The following is a 22,512-nucleotide window of genomic DNA, read 5'->3' as shown; positions in this document are numbered from 1 at the left end:
CAGCTCAGAGTCTGGAGCTTGCTTCAGATTCTGTCTCCTTCTCTCTCTGCCCCTCCCCCACTTGTGCTCTCTCTCTCAAAAATAAATACATGTAAAAAAAAATTTTTTTTTTAAATTGTCCCAATGACGACTTGTTCTCTCCAACCACAGGAAGGATGTTGGGGCTCTGTGTCCCCTTTACCCAGTCACATTCCTCTAAGAACCCTACTGTGCCCCGAGGCAGCTGCAAAGACCACAGACATCCTGATTTACATAAAATTATCTCACTCCATTTTATTTAAGATTTTTTTCTCCAGTTAGTAAAAGAAAGATGTGTCTCTCTTTGTACATATATACAAGTTCAGTTATAAAAATAGACAGCACATTCAAAGAGAAAAAAGGCTTGGCATTTTTCTGATTCCCTCTAAATAGCTTCTGTACACAAGAGTCTGGGTTTGGGCAGGGGAATCTCAATGATTTAAATTAAATGATTCCCCTACCAACCCTACTCCAAAAAAAAGTTTTAAAAATCAATCTGTCTAAACTCAATTCCGCGATTTTCAGGTGTGCAAATTAGAGGCTGGCCCTCCCGGAAGCACCCGCTCCACCAGGGACATCAGGCTGGGGGCCGGCAGGAACACCTCCCATGCAAACACCACCCCTTTGCCTCTCTGGGGGGAAGCAAGCTCAGGCGGGTGGGGCTAGGGCCGGGAGGGTTGGTGCTGAGCTTTGCCCTTTCTCCATCCTCTCCACCTCACTCCTGCTGTCCCTTCCTTTCTCAGTGCAATACAGACAGTGCATACAGCCAAGCAGGGGGCTGAAGGGCAGGGGTGGGGAGACTGTGCATTCAGGAAGGGCAAGGGGAGTTGCAAGAGGGGCAGTGAGGATGTCCTGCTGATTTGAGGTGGCTCCTGGTCTCTTTACTGGCTTCTGGGAGTCCTGGGGTGGAAGCTGCTGCTATGGTTGCTGGTGGGACCTGAAGGTTCTCTGGCGTGAACCATGCAGGACAGGGGAGGAAATGCTGGGGAAACAAGTGCCTCCGGCATGCCTCCTCTAGCCTCTGTCACCCTCACAAGCCACTACCTTCTCACACTCACTGTTCTCTTCAGTGCTGACACTCTGGCAAATGGGGTCTGGAGACATGGGGAGCTGCCCAAAGACTGAGGATGCCAGATACAGGATTTCCTCCCTTCTTAGCCCTACAGGAAATCACAGCCCTAAGAGTGGTCTCCACTATGGAAGGTTCTTCACAGCACTTGCACAGCTTTTGCAAGGGACACGGCCAGAGCCCAAGAGTGAATGGGGATGGAGACTGTGTGCCTGAGCATCTAAAGGGGATCTATGTCAGGCTCTTCCCCAGTGCGAGGTTTAAGACGTGGCTGTAAAGTTCATTTGAGATGCTGCAGGGCCGATCTCTGTCCTTGGGCCTTCTTCCTATAGGCCACCCCATAGCACTCCTCTTGAGACACAGGTGAGAAAAGTGCTCACACCAAGCACCTGCCTGTCCTTCCCTTGCTGCAACTGGTCATCTCTGCCCTCTGACCTGGGATGTAAGATGCTGCACTGGGCAAGCCATCCAAAGACCACTTGCGGGCCAGGACTCTAGCCCCTCGTTTGGTTGAAAGAAGCTAGAGGGTTCAGGTAGTTACCGTCCTCCAGAGGGGTTGGTGCCTTTGCCCTGTTTCCGGACCAGGGAATCTGGGGCTAGGCTGCTGGTCAAGTGGAGGCTCTTGGGAGTCCCGGGAACATTATTTCCTTTGCTTAAAGGGGAACTCAAGGGAGAAGAGGCGCTTGAAGGTCCAAAGTCAGCAAGGCCAGCAGGCCGAACAAGGGACGTCTGCAGAGGACTGCTGGCCGAGATTCCTGTGGGAATGGAGAAAGAGACAAGAAGTGTATAGGTAGCAGGCCTGAGCTGCCCTGGTCCCTGACCTTGGTTAGTCTGGGCTGGAGGTGAGGCTGTGGAGAACCTCTCTCCCTGCCACTCCTTGCCAACCTCTTCTTAGCACAACCTCTTACTTGCTTTCCTGTCAACTGTCTTTTCAGTAAGAGGGATGTGTTTTTAAGAGAAAAATGATACCTACCTAGCCTTCTCCACATCATCTCATCCACAAGGACAAGATGTCTCCTTGGTGCTCAAGGACACAGCACACATTACACAATGCGGGCAAACCAAGGCTACAGGATGGTATGTAACTTCCTAGGCGCTAATGTATTCTCTTACACATTCTTTCTTCCTTCTTGGGACACTGCTTGTGAATAACTGCTTCTTTCTTAACTTCACAAGATGTCCTCCACTCCCCCAAGACCTGTAGTTTCAAGGACCCAGTTGAAACTGCTCCTCTTCAGTGATGGTTCTGTGGGTGACAACTCTTTTTCCTTCATATGAGCCAAATCCATTTACACCTGATAACACAGTGTCTAATATGTGTCAATTGTTTCTTGTGGACTGATTTTACTTTCCTAAAAAAGCGTATTAAGCACTCGGTGGGCAGACGGCTGTCTCTTCCTATCCACAGTGGAGCTGCAAGAGATCTGTGAATCAGTCCATTCCCAGTTACCAAGCACTGTTGTTTTTCTTCTGAACTCTACCCCTGCTGCCTCATTTACCCCTCCTGCCTCTTCTCAGACCAGGTCTCCAGAAGAAAGTCTGATGGGTGTTATACTCTGCCCATCTGTGGGTGAGACAGCCTGCCATGGCAGCCTTGGCTGCTGGTATGACTGTTGTTTTTCAAGGATGTGATGAGCTGGCAAAAGGTTAAGAAATGCTGGACTAGCCTATTATACTTCATATTTGTAGAATGAAGAAAATACGTGAAAGCAGAGATTCCTGCAGGAGGAGGAAGTGGGGGAGGGCAGCTGACATTCACTAAATAAGCTAATGCCCGTACCTGCTACAACAACACTATCAGCTAAACATGAAGCCTAGGTTGTGACTGGGGAGAGAGGTCAAGCAGTCAGTCATAGATGTCCTACCAGCTATGGTTATAATCATCCTCCACGTGTCATGCTCACCACAGCCACTTTCTTTCTCACTCTTTCCAGAGCCCCTCATCACACACTTCATAAGCCCATCCCCACCAGGTCTTGCCCTGTTTTTCCACTCTTGACTGCTACTCTTAAGCACAGCCTGACTGACCTGCTTTGTGACCCCTGATAGGCCCAAATCTTTGTCATCCTTCTTTCTGAATTACAGATTGGCAACTTCATATTCAGGCCCACGGCTCCTCCTTTTTCCGGGCTACAACTACAATGAAGGCCTCCCCTCTTTTGTCATTCAGTACAAGCATACTGCTGTGCACTGCTGTTTAAATGTATTCCATGGAAAACTTCCCTCTCACTTCTACCGTAAACTCCAGAGTGGGGTCCATGCACACGAAGCACAAGTGATGGAGCACACATACTTAGGTAAATGTTAACTATGCTGGCCTGGACTACTGAAACGTGAAATGCTGGTCTTAGGGAAAAAAATGAGTTCTCAAAGCAGGAAGAATTCTGATGGTTTAAAATAGTATAGTCCAGAAATACAACTCTCTCCTTTCATAGTTACTTCCACTTCAAAGGTGAAATTGTACTAAGTCACAAGGGCAAGGGGAGAGTCAGGACTGCTCAGTGCAGAAGCAGAACCCAAGGTGGCCTTTGGGAAGGAGCTTTCTGGCCTGGGAGTGTCCTACCTGCTCTCCCAGAATGCTTAATAGACCCTCCAGACTGGCCCTCACCAGAATGGAGCCTGCAGCTCACCCTTGCCCCCTGAGGCCTCCGCACCTTTAGACACGTTGTACCCGTATGCAGCATAGGCGGCTGCGGACGCTGCCGCAGCCCCTGCTTTGGCTCCTGCCATAGCGGCAGCACTGCCTGCAGTGGACTTCCGGCTCCGGCCTTTCCCTGCTCCTTTGGCTGTGCTTCCTGAACCTTTGGGGCGGCCTCGGCTTCGCGCTGAGTGACCACGTCCTGCGGCTGGCATTTCCTGAATGGAAATTCCTGTGGGAACAAATGGACCAAGAGGTAAAAAAGTCAACATGTGATGTTAACAGAATTTTCCCCTAACAGGGAGGGCTGGCTCTCAGGGTATCTCAGGACTTCCAGGGAGGTTTCTGTCCCCATTTAGTGGCTGGGCCAAGGAGTCACAGAGTTAGTAAGAATTCTAAACAGCTAAAACTAGTTCATTACTAAATGAACCTCAGGGGCGTGCTCTCTGTGATTCATGTGCACACCTCAACATGCTCCTGCCCTGGAGAGTCAACTTTTACTCCCAAGATTTAAATCTAGAACTCCTCGAGAAACAGCAACAACACTGGGCCCCACAGAACAAACACTGGAAAGGCCCAGAAAAGCAAACTTTAATTAAAAACTAACAAAAATGAAGGTGAAATATGAAAGATAGGGCTGACTAGAAAACAAACAAGTCTGAAATCTTTATCAAGTTCTTTCTCACTTTCAGTTGACAGGGCTACTGAAAGAATGAGCCTGTAAGTTTTTGTTTTTACTCCACTTGACTCTTCTTTACACAGCAGAAAATGTCATGATCTCAGACAGAACTGGGACCTTGGCCAGCACCAAACCAATGCTTCTCCTGAGGCAGAGGACTAGGGCCAAGCTATATAAGACAGCAGGATCACTTACCATTCACAGTGTCTGAAACGGAGCCCGTTATGGAAGCAGGAGAGTTGGTGGCTCGAGACTGGGGGGCTGAGGAGGCTGGGTCATCCACGATCACCAGCATATCACTGCTGCTCTCATCGGGGGGGATAGAGCCAGTATGCAGTTCACTGCTGATGGAGATCTGGAGGAAGAAGGATCGAGATCACCACCATTCCTGATACCCACAGCCCATGGCCCTTGTACCCACGTGAGGATGTGATTCTTAGGCTATTTCTCTCCTGCCTGGCTTCACTCCAGAGGGTGAAATCCCCTGCCTTGGCTCCAGAGAAGCCAGCTTGTCCTCATTTCCTTTCCTCCTTACGGATTCCATATGCAGCCCCCTTCCCCAAGGCAGGAGAACTCCAGGAGAAGCAAAGGCTACAATGTCAGGATGCAGTCTCCACTGCTGTGATGAAGGCATCTAAAAGGAGCCTCACCTCACTGAAAGGGCTGGGCATGGCCGAGTCCACACTAATGAAGGAGTCGTCCCCGTCAGCAGAAAGGTTGGAGTTATCAGCCGAGGGAACAAATGGAATTACTAGGTTCACACCCTCTTTTCTCCTTTTCCCATCCAATTCATCTTCCTTTTTCTTCTGGGAACACACAAATGAAGAAATATGGAAAAAGCATGAAGACAGGCATCAAAAAGAAAAGCTGAGTTGGAAAAGAAAGTGAGGATAGAAACCTCTCTGTAAACTTCCAGGTTTTGTTTTTTGTTTTCAATTAGCATACTTTTAAGGAAAGAAAAAACTCCTATGGAAGGAGGAAAGAAGAGCTCAAGAAGAGTTTATGTATATTCCACCCCAATAATACGGAATTGAGAAGTAGGCCAGTCACACTGAATCAGAGCCGCACTAAGCCTCACCCATGGGGGTGAGCTCCACGGTCAGCTTCCGGCATGTCCAAGCTGCAGCACTTAGAGGGGTTGAACAGATTCAGTCCTACAAGAGGGAGGCCAGTGCCTTTAGTATACCTTCTGCACATCTGTTTTTACTCTGCTTTCTTTTTAAATATGCATAAGGAGAATGAAAGTTATATCCAAGAAACTGGTTTTTTTTTTTTTTTTTGTCATTTTCTCAGTTTACATGTAATTGCTTATGGGTTGAGCTACATTAAGCAGTTCTAGAACCAAGCTCAGTAGGGTGCTGTCACAGATTAGGGACCTGAAATCATTGAATGTGCTTGGAAAATTCTGGAATCACATTCAGCCACTGCATCTAACTACATTTGTATCTACATCTATATTAGGGTTAATGTCATTGCGTAGTTTATACCACCATTGGGGGTTTATCTGAAACTTATGTGCTCAGAGTGGGGATGGCTTCTGATGCAAACTCAGAAAACCCTACAATCTCTTATATTAGAAAGCCACCTTTTCTTCTTTGATGTTGTTTCTGCATGTTAGAGCTATTTAAATTCTAAACAGTAGTAAGTAATGGGTTAGAGATTTGAGAGTGGAGTCATACATAGTTCTTGGATGTTTCAACTTTGTAAATATAGTGAATACTATATTTAGTGAGTACTTTCTAACCTTCAGGTTAGAAATAGTTTTGCTTAGGGGTGCTTGGGTAGCTCAATCAGTTAAGCGTCCTACTTTGGCTCAGGCCATGATCTCGCAGTTTATGAGTTCAAGTCCTGCATCAGGCTCTGTGCTGACAGCTCAGATTCTATGTCTCCCTTTCTCTCTCTGCCCCTCCCCGGCTCATGCTCTGTCTCTCTCTCAAAAATGAATAAACTTAAAAAAAATTTTTTAAATAAAAAAAATAGTTCTGCTTAGCAGAAAGTACAACTGAGGGTGCAGATTTTACAAAAGAAGGAAAAGGGACATAAGGCCCAATACAAGCTTGGATAAGGGGAAGAAGTCAACCTCCACTTAAGACAGAACAAATTTAAACATGTGGCCAGACAATATGCTTCAGACAAACCAAACAGTTCAAGGAAATGAAGCATGGACAACTGTTGGACTTGAGGGCCCAGAGCTATCAAGATGTCTGAAGCTCATGGCAGCTATCTTGCTCAAGACAAGGGGCTCAACAAGGGCTGATGAAGGGCTTACCCAATGGTAAGCCAGGCCCACTAGAAAAAATTAGGAAGCACTTTCTGGAAGGTAGCAAAGTGGTTCCGAACCAACAATCCTTGGCGTAACTCTTGGAACCTAGTCAGAACCAATGGGCTGACTCCTGCAACTAGAATAAATCCTGAAGGCCTCACTTCGATTTACTTGTCAATAAAGACCAGGAATAAAGATCACTGAAACAGGGGCACCTGGGTGGCTCAGTTGGTTAAGCATCTGATTTTGGCTCAGGTAATGATCTTATGGTTCATGAGTCTGAGCCCCACAGACAGCTCGCTGCTGTTAGCCTGCTAGTGCAGAGCCCACTTCATATTCTCTGCCCCTGCCCCACTTATGCTCTCTCAAAAAATAAATAAAATATTAAGAAAAAAAAGATCACTGAAATAATATTCTGGTAGAAACAGCAAGATTGGGAGAAATGTAGGGGAACTACATCCCAGTTAGCAGCTAGCCTAGTGGGCTCAAGTGGGAAATGTCAAAAGGGAGACAAAACACAGCCTGAATTTTTGGCATAAATTGGACAAAAAGAGATGAACAGACCGGCAGTGATTTATTTTGCTAACAGTAGATGACATTGAATGGAACACTAGCAGAATTATGGTAGGATTGGACATAATGACATCTTAGGCCCTAAGATTCTATGGAATCTGATAATGTAAGATCGATCCATCTTACCCACATTTAGCCTTCTGCTCTGTAACAGTTTCAACAAATGATTTCCATAATTACATGTGACCACAGAGACAGCAGGTCTGTGTAGGGGGTACTGGTCTAACAAGGCTTCATTTCTGTGGATCAAATGTCAATCAGCACAGAACTGTTGTTACTTATAACATATAGCTGCTGGAGCTGGATACCAACTAGTAACCAAGATGACAAGCCATGTACCCAAAGCCTTTTTGTAAGCACCACTCTGCCCCACACCGGTCCCTGTTGGCCACCTCAAACTTGAGATACCTTCTCTGCATACTTTTCCCGCTTGCGCTTGCGCTCTTTAACTCGGTTGGTTTCCTCCTGCTGCCGTTTCTCTTCTTGCCGCAGCCTCACTATCAAGAAAATTGTAAAGATCTGATGAAGTACCTGTGGTAACTGTAATCTTCATTCTCTGAAATTAAGGTGGCCATACCCCCTGATATTTGTGTTCCAGGGTACGACTTCTAAGATAGATAACTGGTGTTTTTTTTTTTTTAACTTGGAGAAGGAACAGAGTTCTTGGATTCTTAACAGTTTTTTGGGTTCCAACTACTATTTGGTTTCAATGTTGTGGGCCTTTCCTTGCCTTTCTTCTTTTTCTTTTCAGCCTTTTAAGATCTCTGCACTGTACAGATCAAGTATGGTTGGAGAGTACTCAAAGGTTTTTAGAAGGTGGTGGTAAATGTGAGCACTCTAAGAAAGGAACCTCATCATGCTTTCTTGTATGATGCTATGAAATACTCAGGGGCTCATAAGGTAATTCTGAAACCAATTGTTCTCAAAAGCCAGAGATACATGGAAGAAGTGTTATAGAAGTATAGTTCTCAAACTTCTCCATGAAAACATTTCTTCGGTATATGCTAACTAATTTGGATGTAAATTAAAAAAAAAAAATTAAAAAAATAATTTTAAATAGAACTATCCTGTGACTCAGCAATTGCACTATTAGTTATTTATTCAAAGGATACCAAAATGCTGATTTGAAGGGGCACATGCACCCCAATGTTCATAACAGCTCTATCAGTAATAGCCGAATTATGGAAAAAGCCTGTATGTATGTATACAGGTATACCCATATATGGTACACACACAATGGAATATTACTTGGCGATGAAAAATAATGAAATATTGCCACTGGCAACCATGTGAATGTAAGCAGAGTGTATTTTGTTATGTAAAATAAGTCAGAAAAACAAATATCATGATTTCACTCTTGTTGAATTAAGAAACAAAACAGATGAACATATGGGAAGGAAGAAAAAATAAGGTAAAAACCGAAAGGGAGGGAAAACATAGGGTTTCTTAAACACAGACTGAAATCTGAGGATTGTAGGAGTGGAGGTGGGGGGGATGGGCTAAATGGGTGATGGCCATTAAGGAGGGAATTTTTTGGGATGAGCACTGTTATATGTAAGTGATGAATCATTAAATTCTACTCCTGAAACCAACAGTATACCATATGTTAACTAAGTTGAATTTAAATCAAAAATAATATGAAGAAATAAATTCTCTTTCAGACATCAAACAAAAACAAAAACAAAAACAAAAACATTTCTTTGTGCAGAACAGAGTAAATTTGTCACTGCTGAGGAGTCTAGGGATACAGCTTCCCTGATGTAAATGAATTCAAAGTCATGTTACTTTTAAAATACATGCAAATTTTGCCTTCTACTCCATAACACATTCTTGCTTGGGTTTTAATACAAGTTATTAACATAAAAAATGTTTCTCCCCAAATACAGTCTTTGGCTTTGCTTACCCATGGCGCATAGCCAAGGGCCTCTACCATTTTCAGATATGTGGGGATAGAGAAACATCTTTTGCAGGGAGGAAAGGGCTTTAGTTTAGAGTACGTACATTTCTTCTCCAGTTCTTCATCATCTAGAAGAAGACTAACCACCTCTTTGGGTTTCAAGGTATCTGGTTTGAAGTTCCCACCAGAAATCACCATCCGCTGAATCTATACCAAAGCAGATCGAAACATCACTACCAGGCACCCATTCCCTTATGGCAAATATTCAGAAAGAAGGCAACATCTTTCTCAATCTGCTCCTCTGGCACTTAGATTCCCCATTTCCTCTCATTCATCTCACTGGATCATCCAGATTATTTGTCCAACACAAAGAACAATGAGAACTTCTTTTGCTTGGGACTGCTAATTGAGAGCTAGAAGATCCAATACTGAAATCAAGATTAAAAAAAAAAAAAAAAATACACAAACCCCAAATAATCGTTTCTTTGGAAACTAACAAATCTGGCATACAAATTAGAGGCTGTCAAATCAGGAGTCCTATGATGAGAGCTCCTTCTTCCCCTGAATGTGAAAGTATGTGAAACACAAGGGCTATGACTGATGTCACCGCCACATGAACAATAGCCCTATCTAGGCTGTAGAAGCCATTTAGGTAGGAAAGGAATGAGGAATGAATGGCCAGAGCAGTACAGGCCCTGATTTTATTTTCTATTCAGAAGAAATTTTCTCCCCTTCGTGATGAACGAAAGGCAAGCATCTTAGCCCGGTAAATGTGGCTGGACTTTCCAATTTCTTCACCAGTACAGTACTCCCTCTACCTTGTGCTTACCTCACTCTTCTCCTTGGCTCGCTGTAGAATGCGTTCTTCAATGGTGCCTTTACAGATGAGCCGGTACACAGTAACCTGTTTTGTCTGCCCCAAGCGGTGGGCCCTGTCCATGGCCTGTTGGTCCACAGTGGGGTTCCAGTCACTATCATAAAAAATCACCTGCACAGGCAGGACAAAAATACAGCAAAGACTGAGGCATTCTCACAGAAAAACCATGGATTCTGAGAACAACCCAGCCGCTCGTCATCTGCAATAGTTTGATGCCAGATTTTTTTCTATGATAGTAAGATGAGCCAATATCCACTCATAAAACCAAGCCATCCCTTCACTTGCCCGGGGCAAAATAGATACACTCTAGCTTTTTTTCAGGGTTTTCAGATTTAAAAAAAGGGAACAGAGACACTATTAATAGTTAACCCTTAGTGCTTACCATTTGCCAGTCACTGTTCTAGGTGCTTTATGTGTGTTAACTCATTTAAATCCCATAATCACTATGACTTAGGTACTACTAAGACTCCCATTTTATAGATGAAGAAACTGAGGCACATAGGAATTACAGAATTTATCCAAGATCACATAGCCTAAGTAAGTGGTAGGCCTGGGAGGTGAGGGATATGAAAGCCTTCTCTCTCTGGCTCACCCCTGCCCCCCTTTTTTATAGTTTTTATTTAAGTAATCTCTAACCCCAACGTGGGGCTCAAACTCACAACCCTAAGATCAAGAGTCCCATGCTCTTCCGACTAAGCCAGCCAGATGCTCCTGAAAGCCTTCTTTTTAACACTAAGCTTACCATAGTAAGAAAGACAGGCATGGATTTCCTGGCATTCTCTAGCTCCTATTTCCTGTCCCTTGAATTCAGCAAAGAAATGTTTAAAAAAAGGGATCCCTGGCAGCTACTTTTAGTTTGCTAAACAACAAACACAAATGACAACAAAATGTACACCCCTCTCCTCTATCCTATGAATGACCCTACAATTAACAGACTCCTAAATTCTTAGCCCTAAGGCTACTATCGAATACAGGGGGCATCCTGAAAGAAAGCCAGTTCCAAATGATCTCCCCCATTAGTCTCTCCCATGTGCCCTCATCTATATAGAAGCAAGTCACCAAATCTAGCCCCTGCTTCTTGAGAAATGAACTAATCCTTTTTAGAGTTCACTGTCCCTATCATGCAATGGCCTGAGCTCACCACCTGTGCCTGGCTCACTGCGGCAGTCAGACCAGCAGGCTTTCTAGGGCTCAGTCTCCCTTTTCTTCGGTCTACTTTGGATACCACTGTAGGCCACTCTACCTCTGTGCCAGTTATGTGATAGCACACCAACTCCAAACTGCCCTCAATAGACCCTGCTATGCTGAGCCAACTTCATCACCATTCTTTTCTGAAATAAACACGCTCCTTCCCTTTTGTCAGGTCTCTTCAGCATTCCTCACTTATGTTTGTTTGCACCACTTTTTGCTCAAGTTGCTTTTCTGACCTGGAATCCCTCACTTCTGAATTGGTCCTTTATAGGTTCAGTTCAAGTTTCCCACTGTCAGGAAGGCCTGATTTATTTCTTTCTTCCCTTTTTTTAAAAAGTAGGCTCCATGCCCAATGTGGGGCTTGAACTCACAACCCTGAGATCAAGAATCGCATGCTCTACTAAATAAGTCAGCCAGGCATCCCGGCCTCCCTGATTTCTCTTGCCTGTAACAATGTCCCTTTTTCCTATTTCTCATGGATTCCGAGTAGACATAATAATGGTTAAAATCTGTTTAGCACTTACAACATATCTGGCCCTAGGGTGCATACATATTTCACTCAATTTTCACAAAAACCTGTATGTTTCTTTCATCTTATAAATCAGGAAGAAACTAGCCTGAGCTCACAGTCTTAACAGTCTGCTTCCACAACTTGCATTATTAAGAATACCTTGCATTGCCTATCCTGGTCCAAGTTCCCACTTATTTACTATCTTCCATGGGTAACCAATTATTTCATGTGTATTATGTAAAAAAATCTCCATATCTAGGGGCACCTGGCTGGCTCAGTGGGTAGAATATCTGACTCTTGATCCCAGGGCCATGCGTTCAAGCCCCACGCTGGGTATGGAGCCTATTTAAAAAAACAAACAAAAAAAACTCCCTATCTAGTCTTACTGTAGAACAGATACCATCCATCACTGCCAAGTAGAATTCCACAAATACTAGTCAATGAATACTAGACTAATCTCTAAGGGGACTGATCAACACTAGATTAAGCCTAAAAATGTAAACTGAAGAGTGATTCACTCCAAATGAATTTATTTGTTCTCTCATTTAAAATACGAGGCAATTCTGCCATTCTCTGCAGAATTAAGACTTTGAGTGAAGATAGACAAAAGGCATTGGCATTTTCAAAGCTCTCGCTTGTAATAATAAAACCTCCTGTGTCTCTTTCTTATGCTGCTCCTTTTGTCTGGGTTTTACATGAGGTATAATCCCGTAATTTTTAGCATTAAGAATCCTTGGGGAGAAACTACAAACTGTGTGCCAAAGGAAAAAAAAATCAGTGTGAAAACTTACTGTTAATCCATAGTGTCCACAGACCTAGGATTTCAAAGTGCACAATGCTTGCCATTTGTAAAGGAGCATAGCTAACCTGATCACAGGATATTTTAGAGATTCAATAGGATATGCAAAATTCTAGAAAATCTACTTTAAACTTTCAGAGAGAATAAGGAAGAGAAGACAGAGTTAAATGACAAGGAGGACTCCAAGTGGACTCGGGGGAAACACTACTTGCCCAACATACCTAAAATATCTACATATGTGGAAAATGACAGCTGATGTCACATCCAAAAGATAATACTTTTAGTTAGTTACCTAAGCCTGAGGCAATGGTACAGCATCAATTCACAATGGGAAATTCAATCTTATGAATCATTTTATAGGTGCTTCCTTACACATTTACATTTTTTCCTAGAAGTCTCAGTGGCAACCAAACCTGATTCAACTTGTGTTTTTTTTTTAACTCATAAACAGGAAAAACATTAAAGCATGGGAGACAGGTCTGAAATTTAACTTCAAAACAACCCCTACACATTTAGTGGCTAATTATCATTTAAATAGGTTAAAAGAGGTGGGGAATTTGGAAGAACAAGAATAAAGTTAAGATTCTGTTAAGAAAAATACCCAGGAAAAAAAGAGTATGAAGTATGTATAAGCTCTAAGGTTAGAACAAGAATGAGAGAACTAAAAACAAAGCCAATAATATGGTTATTGTCTAACCTGACAATAAAATGAACACTGAATCAACCATGACATGAACTGGGGGTGATAGGGAGGGGTGCTGGGGGGAGACAATACCCCCCAGAGTGGGAAAAAGATGACACCTATATTTGGTAATTAGGTTTATGGAGCTCAGTGAGACATTCCAAAGAAAAACAAATAACAATTAAAGGATAAGAACTAACTTAGCCAGGAAAAATTAAAGCAAGTCTATGCACAGCCATAAAGCATGACCCAGCAATGACTAAGGGGAAATACATTACTAGACAGCACCTTCATGAAGTTGTACACTCCAAGCTGGACAGGTATGGGGGAGGGGCAAGGTCAGAGCTGAGAGAGGGTGGAGGCGCCTGGCTTTATAGGTCAATGACAGGGAGTTTCAGGGGATGATGGAGTGAAACAGAAAACAGGAAAAATCTGAGAGAAACAACTAGAAAAAGTTGGACCAACACTCGGAGGGTGAAACTCTGACCCAAGAGAATGGGAGGGCTGAAAGAAGTCCCATCTTGTCCCATGGGACATATAGGAATTCTCACACTGCTACCAAGGGAGAAAAGCTCCCCCTTCTCTCTCTACATGTGAGCCTTTAAAACAGGTCTTACACAGGAACAAAACAAATAGTACAGTTTATAACAACTCCTCACTAAAGAAAGTCAAATGTAAAGATACACCTACTTCAGAAAGAATACACGAAGAACATAGACAGTTAAGGGGCCATTAATCACATGCTAAAATCATGTTTTTACTAACAGAGTGGGCCAGAGTCCCATTGTTTACAAAAACATGTTTATATATGCATTCTCAATCATAAGACATTAACTTTTTCCTGACATTTTAGGCTGACTAACCTCTTCCTTGTCCATAAATGGTTTTGGGGATCTTCCAAAGCTAAATAAATCTCAGGACAAAGGAAGAATGCCAGGCAAGCAGTTAACCTATTGTTTGTCTAATCACACACACACACACACACACACACACACACACACACACACACACCTTGACTGCTCCCAAAGCATAACTAGAAATTCATTTCAATCTTGTCTCATTTTACTGAGAAGTATTACAGGAGGTTCTAGTTTACAAGGGAGTCCCCAAGCCCTCCCCTCAAATTTAAATGTAAATTATTTTGGAATTGGGAACTCAATATACAGAGCTTTTCTCTAGCTGCTAGGATGAAAAGAGAATTCCTACTTCTGCTCCTCTAGCTATGGGTTAGGCCTACTTTGGTTCTTTGAGGCCGGCAGGAGCTCCTTACCTCCACAGGGTAAAGTGTAAATACTGGAAGCATAATGCAGATCTCCCCGCTGAAATCTGCTTTGTTTTTTTCTGACCATGCAAATAAGTAACTAGAAGAACTATTCCTTACAAACCATAGACCAAACCTCAGATTGGCAGGCTGAGAAGGGAAATGCATTTTAATCACATGAACTTATACTAGACTTCCCAGGTGACCTCATCCAACGTCATGACCTTAAATATCATCTAGGATCTGATGATTTAAAAACTACATCTTTAGCCTCAATCTTTCTACTGAACTCCAGACCCTGCTGCCTGGGTGCCTTTGCCCCTTAATGTCTGTTAAGAATCTTGACCTGAATATACCCCAAACCAAACTCTTAATTTCCCCACTCAAACCTGTTCCTTCTCACCTTTCCCTTAATAAGTAATTGGTGTCTTCATCGTTCCAGGTGCCTAGGTCAAACCCCCTGGAGTTTTCCATGACACCTCCTATACATCCCACATCCAGTGTAAGAGCCAACCCCAATGGCTGTGCCTTCAAAATACATGCAGATTCCTATTATTTTTCCCCATCTCTACTGCTTTAATCCTTGTCCAAGTCATCATCATCTTGTGTCTAACTCCTAACTGAACTTCCTGCTTCTACCTTTCTCCCTATAGCTCTTCCCACCTCACTCCCCCAAGTTGGGGGGACACATTTAAAACCCAAGCCAAATCCTGTTACCCCTCTGTTCAAATTCTCCCAGTGGCCTCCCATCTCAAAATCCTTACTACAGCCCACCGTGCCTTACAGGATCTGCTCCACAACACCCATCTCACAACCTCTCCTCCTCATTTGCTACATCTACAAAGGGCCGCTTGCTATTGCCTAATCATGCCAAGCACGTTCTCACCTCAGGGCTTTGCACTTATCTCTTCTGCCTGGAATGCTCTTCTTTCTGCCAGATATATGCTTGGCTTGCTTCCTTACTTTCTTCAGATCTCAGCTCATGTATCACCTTATCAGAGAAGCTATACCAGTGCATATAAAACAACCCCTGATCATGAAAGGGGTTTTGAAGAACAAACAGAAGTTTACCAGGTGGAAGATGAGGCGCTGAGGAAACAGTTCATGCAGCAGTGTGATATAGTATGGTATGTTTAGGAAACAAGTCAATCATTATTTCTGGAACATAAATTTTGGAAGGTGGAAGTAATGTAGCAATTAGACTGGAAAGGAAGATAAAAGCCACAAAATGAAGGGCCTTGTAAGCCATGTAAAGGAGTTTATCCTTTATCTTGTAGATGATGGAGAGTCCCTCAAGAGTTATAGGCAAAGGGAGTGGCATGACTAATCAAGAAGGGTATAAATAAACCAAGAGAATAAATATGGGGCTAAGGGATGAGATTGGAGTCCAAAAGATCCACTAGGAGAAAGTGGTGACTCCTGCATTTACATTGAAATATACTAACCTGGGGCTGTATGGAATGCTTACAAGGTAGAGCAGAAAACCAAGGAGTAAAGAGAAAGCCAAATTTCTGCTATCTGATATGACACACGTGAGCCACCACCTCAGAGAACCCATAAGAACACACCTACCACCATCGACAGCCTTCCTTTAGGAAAACTGAGGCTGATGATGTGCATATTAGATACAGCATCTACCCTACGAGGCTTTCAGTGGTCCTCTGGTCCTGGAGCCTTGTCCAAACTTGGTAAAATGGCTAAGGTTTACATGCCAAGGATGGTACAGTTGAGTCCTATGGTTGATATTCTACTTAGTGTTGTTACAGAATCTGTTTTTCATTCTTTTTAAAATTTTTTTTTTTCAACGTTTTTTATTTATTTTTTGGGACAGAGAGAGACAGAGCATGAACGGGGGAGGGGCAGAGAGAGAGGGAGACACAGAATCGGAAACAGGCTCCAGGCTCCGAGCCATCAGCCCAGAGCCCGACGCGGGGCTCGAACTCACGGACCGCGAGATCGTGACCTGGCTGAAGTCGGACGCTTAACCGACTGCGCCACCCAGGCGCCCCTGTTTTTCATTCTTGAGGCCAGGCAGTTTTACGGTATAATAGTTAATAAGGAGAAAGCAGACAGAGCCTAGGAATGGAGACTAGGAAAACACAGGCTCTGCTTCTAGTTCTACAACTTATGAGTCTATTCAAGCCTCTTCCCCCACACACCTCATTTCTCCAGGACTCTCTAGGGTTTGCATCTTCCTTCTATTCCTGGGAATTTTCATGCTCTGTATTTCACAGAGAGGCATCACAGCCACATAAAATGACATTTTTATAGTCATGCCTTCTACAAAACAATTTCCCATTTATGCATTTTTATGTCTCAGGGTTACTGAAAGTGTTTTAAAATTTGTTTGGGGGTGCCTGGATGGCTCAGTCAGTTAAGTGTCTGACTCCTGATTTTGGCTTAGGTCACAATCTCATAGTTCGTAAGATCAAGCCCCACGTCAGGCTCTGAGCTGATAGAAGAGTCTGCTTGGGATTCTCTCTCCTCTCTCTCTGGCCCTCCCCCATACTTGTACTCTCTTTCTCTCATTCACAAAAAATAAATAAGTGAAAATTAAAAAAAACATATATGTAGATATATATATATTTGAATCCTGGGAATAATTCTGAGATTCAAAATGAATACTCTTTTCCTTTTTATTTATTTATTTATTTACATTTTATCTATTTTTGAGAGAGAGTCAGAGCACAAGTTGGGGGAGGAGCAGAGAGAGAGGGAGACACAGAATTTGAAGCAGGCTCCAGGCTCTGAGCTGTCAGTACAGAGCCTGATGCAGGGCTCAAACTCACAAACCGTGAGATCATGACCTGAGCCAAAGTCGGATGCTCAACCAACTGACCTACCCAGGCACCCCAAAGCTTTTTTCCTTTTCAGTCACTGAAGTATTCTTCCAAAGAGACTGGATATGAAAGGATAGATAATTTGATAGAAAGTCCTTATTTTTTAAATTACCAATTTCATTGCTTTCCAACCCTCTTTTTTTTTTTTTTTTTTCCAACCCTCTTTTAAAGTTTGGGATACAAAAGTATGAGTTTTTCCCATGGTGGAATCAATGCATAAGAGTAACAAAATAATCATTTCTAATTTGCTGCTATAGTTTCTAAAACAATTTGGCTGGATTGACAGATTTTTTTTTTTTACTCTGTTTATTCACTGATATACTCTAAGTGTTTAGGACAGTATTGGACACATAGTTGCATTCACTAAATATTTGTTGAATGAATGTGTAAGAAAAGAGAATGGAGAGAAAAGTCCAGAAGGAAAGCTAAAATGTCCTAGTTCTAGGCAAAACGCAACTGTCTTTTAACATAATGAGGCAAAGAAAAAGTGTGACACAAAGCAAAGAATAACACCAACTGAACAACATATTTATAGTAGACAACCTGCTGTCTGATATATTGTGCTCTCGTTACTTACTGTATCTGCAGCAGTGAGATTGATACCCAGTCCTCCAGCTCGAGTGCTCAGCAGGAACACAAAGATGTCATTCCTGCAGAAAAGGGAAGAAGACAGGTTAAAAGGGAAAACTGAAAAAGAAAAATGGCATGTGACAAAAGACAGGGATTTCTGAATACAGACCAGTATCTAGGGCTAGAAAGCGTTACCTACACCTGATGCCTGACCCACATTTCTTGACACATTGTATCAAGGCGCTCTAACATAAAAATCAAACCGAGGTTGTCATCTTCCAATCTGCAGATATACTTCTGCTGCCCACTAATAATGACAGGCAATATACTTATAAAGATGTAACAAATATAACAGACATACAAGTTATCATGGAAGTAGTCATGTAATAATCGTGTTTTAAACAAGTAAAACCATTCTTAGTTCATACAGAGGGGACAAATAAATCAACATTCCCTGGTGCTTCCCCAGAGAATCATGACTTCCAGTAATTTGGGAACTAATGATTATAATTCCCAAAGCACTCACTTTCAGATGAATAAAGTCAGTCCCAGAAAAATGACCTGAGGTCAGGACTAAGACCCAGGTCATGCCTTCTCTGTATTAAGCTGAATTTATGATTGATCTATGAAGACAGGCTAGAATTAAAGTACTTTTTAATGAATGGCAACATAGCCCTTACACAGAAATCATCAGATGTAGTTGCCTCAGTTTTTCTTTACATCCTTCATCCTTTTATTTTATTTTATTTTTCAAAGTGTTTATTTTTGAGACAGAGAGAGACAGAGCATGAACGGGGGAGGGTCAGAGAGAGAGGGAGGCACAGAATCCGAAGCAGGCTCCAGGCTCTGAGCTGTCAGCACAGAGTCTGACGCGGGGCTCGAACCCACTGACCGTGAGATCATGACCTGAGCTGAAGCCGGACACTTAACCGACTGAGCCACCCAGGTGCCCCTCCTTCATCCTTTTAAAGAAACCCAGAATTACAAATAAACCAATAGGTGCCACTGTCACTCAGGCAACAAATATTTACTGAATACCTTCTAGGACCAAGGACTGTGCCAGATCACAGGGAGCAGGCTTGGACTACAAGATTTATCTCTGTAGGCACATACAATTAGGGGCTCAGTTTGAACCCAATTCTTGCATATATTTTAAGATTATCTTGCATTTTCATGTTCCTGCCATACGAAGTTATTTTCTAGAAAATTTCTGAGGGAAAAGGACGGCATTATACTGGTAAGCGAACTTTCCAGTCCTTCAAATCAAGCTGCTAATCCCTTTTCTTCATGACTAAAATGAAGAGTACAACTAGAAATTCATTTATACCAAGTGTTATTCAAATCGCAGGTCACACCTATTACTGGTCATGAAATCAGTTTGGTGGATCGGACCACACTAAAGAAATAAAGGAACAGAACAGATTAAAAATATTGTAATATAGGGGTGCCTGGATGGCTCAGTCTGAAGAGCAGATGACTCAAATTTCAGATATGGCATAGAGGTACTAAATTCCAACATAAAATGAATTTTTATTCTGTTGGTTCAAAAACAAAACAAAAAACACAAAAAGCAAACAGTGATACCAGGATGTTCTCAGGGGTTTTTTTTCCTTGGTAAAGTCATTTAACTGCTGAAGGTCTGTTTCCTGGACTATAAAATGAGGATGCTCTGAATATAGCTGAAGTGACTAAGTGATGACATATCAACAGTAAACATGAGTATCAGTGAAGGAACTATTTTGAAATAAGCCTCCTTGTTAATCACTAAGCTGTGCTGGTCCTAGTAGAAATCTGTCCACTATTTGTATTTAGGTAAATACAAGGTTCCTAGAGGCAGGCATAATAATAAAGTATGTCTGCAGGCCTGTTATAAGGCAGGATTCCAAAAGTTCTATACTCTCACTAATGTTCTACTAGTTTATCCTTGAATTATGTTATCAAGTTAATTATTTCAAAATTTTATTTATTTAATTTATAAAAGTCCTCTTTAAAATTTTTTTTAATGTTATTTTTGAGAAACAGAGAGAGAGAGAGAGAGAGAGAAAGCAAGTGAGCATGGGGGAGGGGCAGAGACAGAGGGAGACACAGAATCTGAAGCAGGCTCTAGGCTCCGAGCTGTCAGCACAGAGCCCAACATGGAGTCTGAACCCACAACCTGCAAGATCATGACCTGAGCTGAAGTCAGATGCTTAACCAACTGAGGCACCTAGGTGCCCCAGAAGTTCTCTTTTATAGTTAACACATATAGGGCAAATCAAAAACTTAAAAGGCACACGCTAGTTTGCAAACATATTTTCTTACAGATATGAGATGATACAAATGGAAGCTTGACACCTTACAGCCCACAGGAAAATAACCATGAGGCTGCAAATAAAAACTGATAGAGCTTTCCAGGGCTGTACTAATCTCTACAGAAAAGTCCTTCCCACCTCTGGCCCTGAGAGGATTGCTCTTCCACATACTTCTCTCTCCTGCTTTGGTGGATACAGAAGCAGGGGTCAGAAGGTTCTCTCCAACACCCTTGTGAGAGCTGATAGAAGCACCCAACAGCTAGGACTCTTTTGGTTATTCCTAAACAAGTCCAGACTTGAGCAAGGGGAGCGAGCAGGGGAAGAGGGATGAGACAGGGAGGGAGGTAGAAAGCAACTGGGAACTGCAATATAAGGAAGGGCAGAGGCAAAGGGGTACCTGGGTGGCTTGGTCAGTTAAGCGTCCTGACTTTTGATTTTGGCTCAGGTCATAATCTCACAGCTCATGAGCTCAAGCACCATGTTGGGCTCTGTGCTGACAGCAAGGAGCTTGCTTGGGATTCTCTCTCTCCACTGTCCCTCCCCTGCTTGCTCTCTCTCTCAAAAATAAACAAACATTAAAAAAAAAAAAAAGCAAAAAGAAAGGGTAGAGACAGAAAGACGGGTCATTTCCATAGTCTGGACAGCCAGAGAGATAATTCCCCAGATATGGTAATGATTTATAAACAAGGACCAGGTATAGAAAAACAGTGAAGGAAATGTAGGTAAAAATAAGTCAGCAGCAAAACTTAGAAATATAATGCTAGAAGACACTTTTTTTTGGGATATTAACTATATACGGAAAAAACACCTCAAAAAAAGAAAACAGAAGATGCCTTTTAATGATAAGGCAGATGGTAACTTTTTGGCTGTATTCAATATCATTTTATCACACAGTAATGGAAAAATAAGAATTATGGAAACCTTGGGTTGTTAAATTATTGTTCATTCTGGATAACAGTATTGGATCATTTATAAACAAAAACACCTAAATCAAACTGCTGAGTAGTTCTTTTCAACTTAACAAATCTAGTATTGATAATGTGAATTAATGTTTGGGGACTTTGACTAAAGAAAAGAAAACAGAATCCCTGAAGCATCATGATGGTTTGGGTGCCCTCTAGGGGGCTGAAAAAGAATTTCAACTCAGGGTTTCTGTTGGAACATGCCTTTGAAAAGACCAGGCTTTTGGGTGGTCTGTGAAGGACCCTATGAAATCATGTAGCAAAGATATGCTCAGGTCTCACTCTTATTCTCATTTAATGACCCATTGAGGCTACTCTGCACCAGAATACCCAAACAGTGCTGGGTATGTAGCCTGACTGACTGCAGTGAAGACTTGCTGAATGAAAAAAGAACCAGAATGAAAGACAACACTGGAAGTCTACAACACTCTCACCAAGAAAACTTGATGCTACACTCACTTTTTCTCATATTTTCCAAAGGGTCACCCCAAGTGATCAGATAATGGGGGGGGGGGTCTATTTGCTAAATGTCATGGGGTAGGAGGAAGGGAAGCAAAGGCCAAGGCGCTCCAGAGCAAAGACCTTGTGAATGGCTTCTAGGATCATGCACTGATCACATGTTCTGAATGTTGCCCAGTCAGGACATCCTGGCCAAACAGTCTTTAGTCTCAGTCAGACTCTTTCCTGGAAGGATCCCTCATAAATAAATCTTGTATGAAGGGAATGTAAATGGCTTTTTATAGGAGTTCTTGTTTACTCTGGCTGACCTTTGAGCCACAGGGCTCTCTAGCTGAAACTACTTTTTTTTTTTCTTTTGATGTCTTTTCATTAATAATGAAAATATTTGGCAAGGCAGACTTCTTCATTTTCAAAAACACCTGTCTTTTTCTCTATATTGGGCTACCTCAGCCACTCAAATTTACAAGTTGAGAATTTTTTCCCATTTGACGGGGTCTGTCTGATAAGCTTCTGATAGCACTGGCACAGTTCGGACTCCATATACAAGAAGCAGGAGATTATATTCTAGCTGCAATCCCAACTCTGTCATGTGTCTAGCTCATAATGTAGGCAGGGAAAGACACATTCGTCTGTTTGTTTCATTTTGCCTAATATTAAATGCAGGTTTTAAAATGATGGTTACTCAAATGTTGAACCTAAATAAAACTCACTGCTTCCTACTGACTCACAGTTCTAGGGTCTGGAAATTCAAGGAACGTTCCCCAAAGAAAGTCATGTATTTATTAAGCACATCTAGTACAGTTAATGGTGAAAATACCCTTCTTTTAGAGCTAAGGTTTCCAAAACTATCACACGATACTGCGAGTGCTAAAACAACTGTCCACAAGTTCAATAAAAGATTTTAGAAGTAATAAATTAGATACATCTACTGA

At 42.4% G+C, this 22,512-nt stretch overlaps 1 protein-coding gene across 2 annotated transcripts in view; it reads right to left on the bottom strand.

Moving 5' to 3' along the window:
- Positions 1-247: 247 nt before the first annotated feature.
- The window catches only part of INO80 (INO80 complex ATPase subunit), a 137,565-nt gene continuing 115,300 nt past the window's right edge, over positions 248-22,512 (bottom strand). Inside the window, exons 29-36 of one of the 2 annotated variants that reach the window (XM_058738153.1) lie at positions 17,876-17,948; positions 9,967-10,125; positions 9,242-9,344; positions 7,649-7,737; positions 5,055-5,210; positions 4,600-4,759; positions 3,742-3,957; positions 248-1,842 (exon numbers count right to left, since the gene is read on the bottom strand). In XM_058738153.1, the coding sequence (XP_058594136.1) occupies positions 1,625-1,842; positions 3,742-3,957; positions 4,600-4,759; positions 5,055-5,210; positions 7,649-7,737; positions 9,242-9,344; positions 9,967-10,125; positions 17,876-17,948 (1,174 nt within the window). In that variant the 3' untranslated portion in view covers positions 248-1,624. The remainder of the gene's footprint in view (positions 1,843-3,741; positions 3,958-4,599; positions 4,760-5,054; positions 5,211-7,648; positions 7,738-9,241; positions 9,345-9,966; positions 10,126-17,875; positions 17,949-22,512) is intronic. The other variant, XM_058738154.1, reaches the window with a different exon arrangement.

This window comes from Neofelis nebulosa, chromosome 7, assembly GCF_028018385.1.
Source record: "Neofelis nebulosa isolate mNeoNeb1 chromosome 7, mNeoNeb1.pri, whole genome shotgun sequence".
Lineage (NCBI taxonomy): Eukaryota > Metazoa > Chordata > Mammalia > Carnivora > Felidae > Neofelis > Neofelis nebulosa.
Note: the sequence above shows the minus strand (reverse complement) of the source record. Positions and strands in the feature narration are given on the sequence as shown.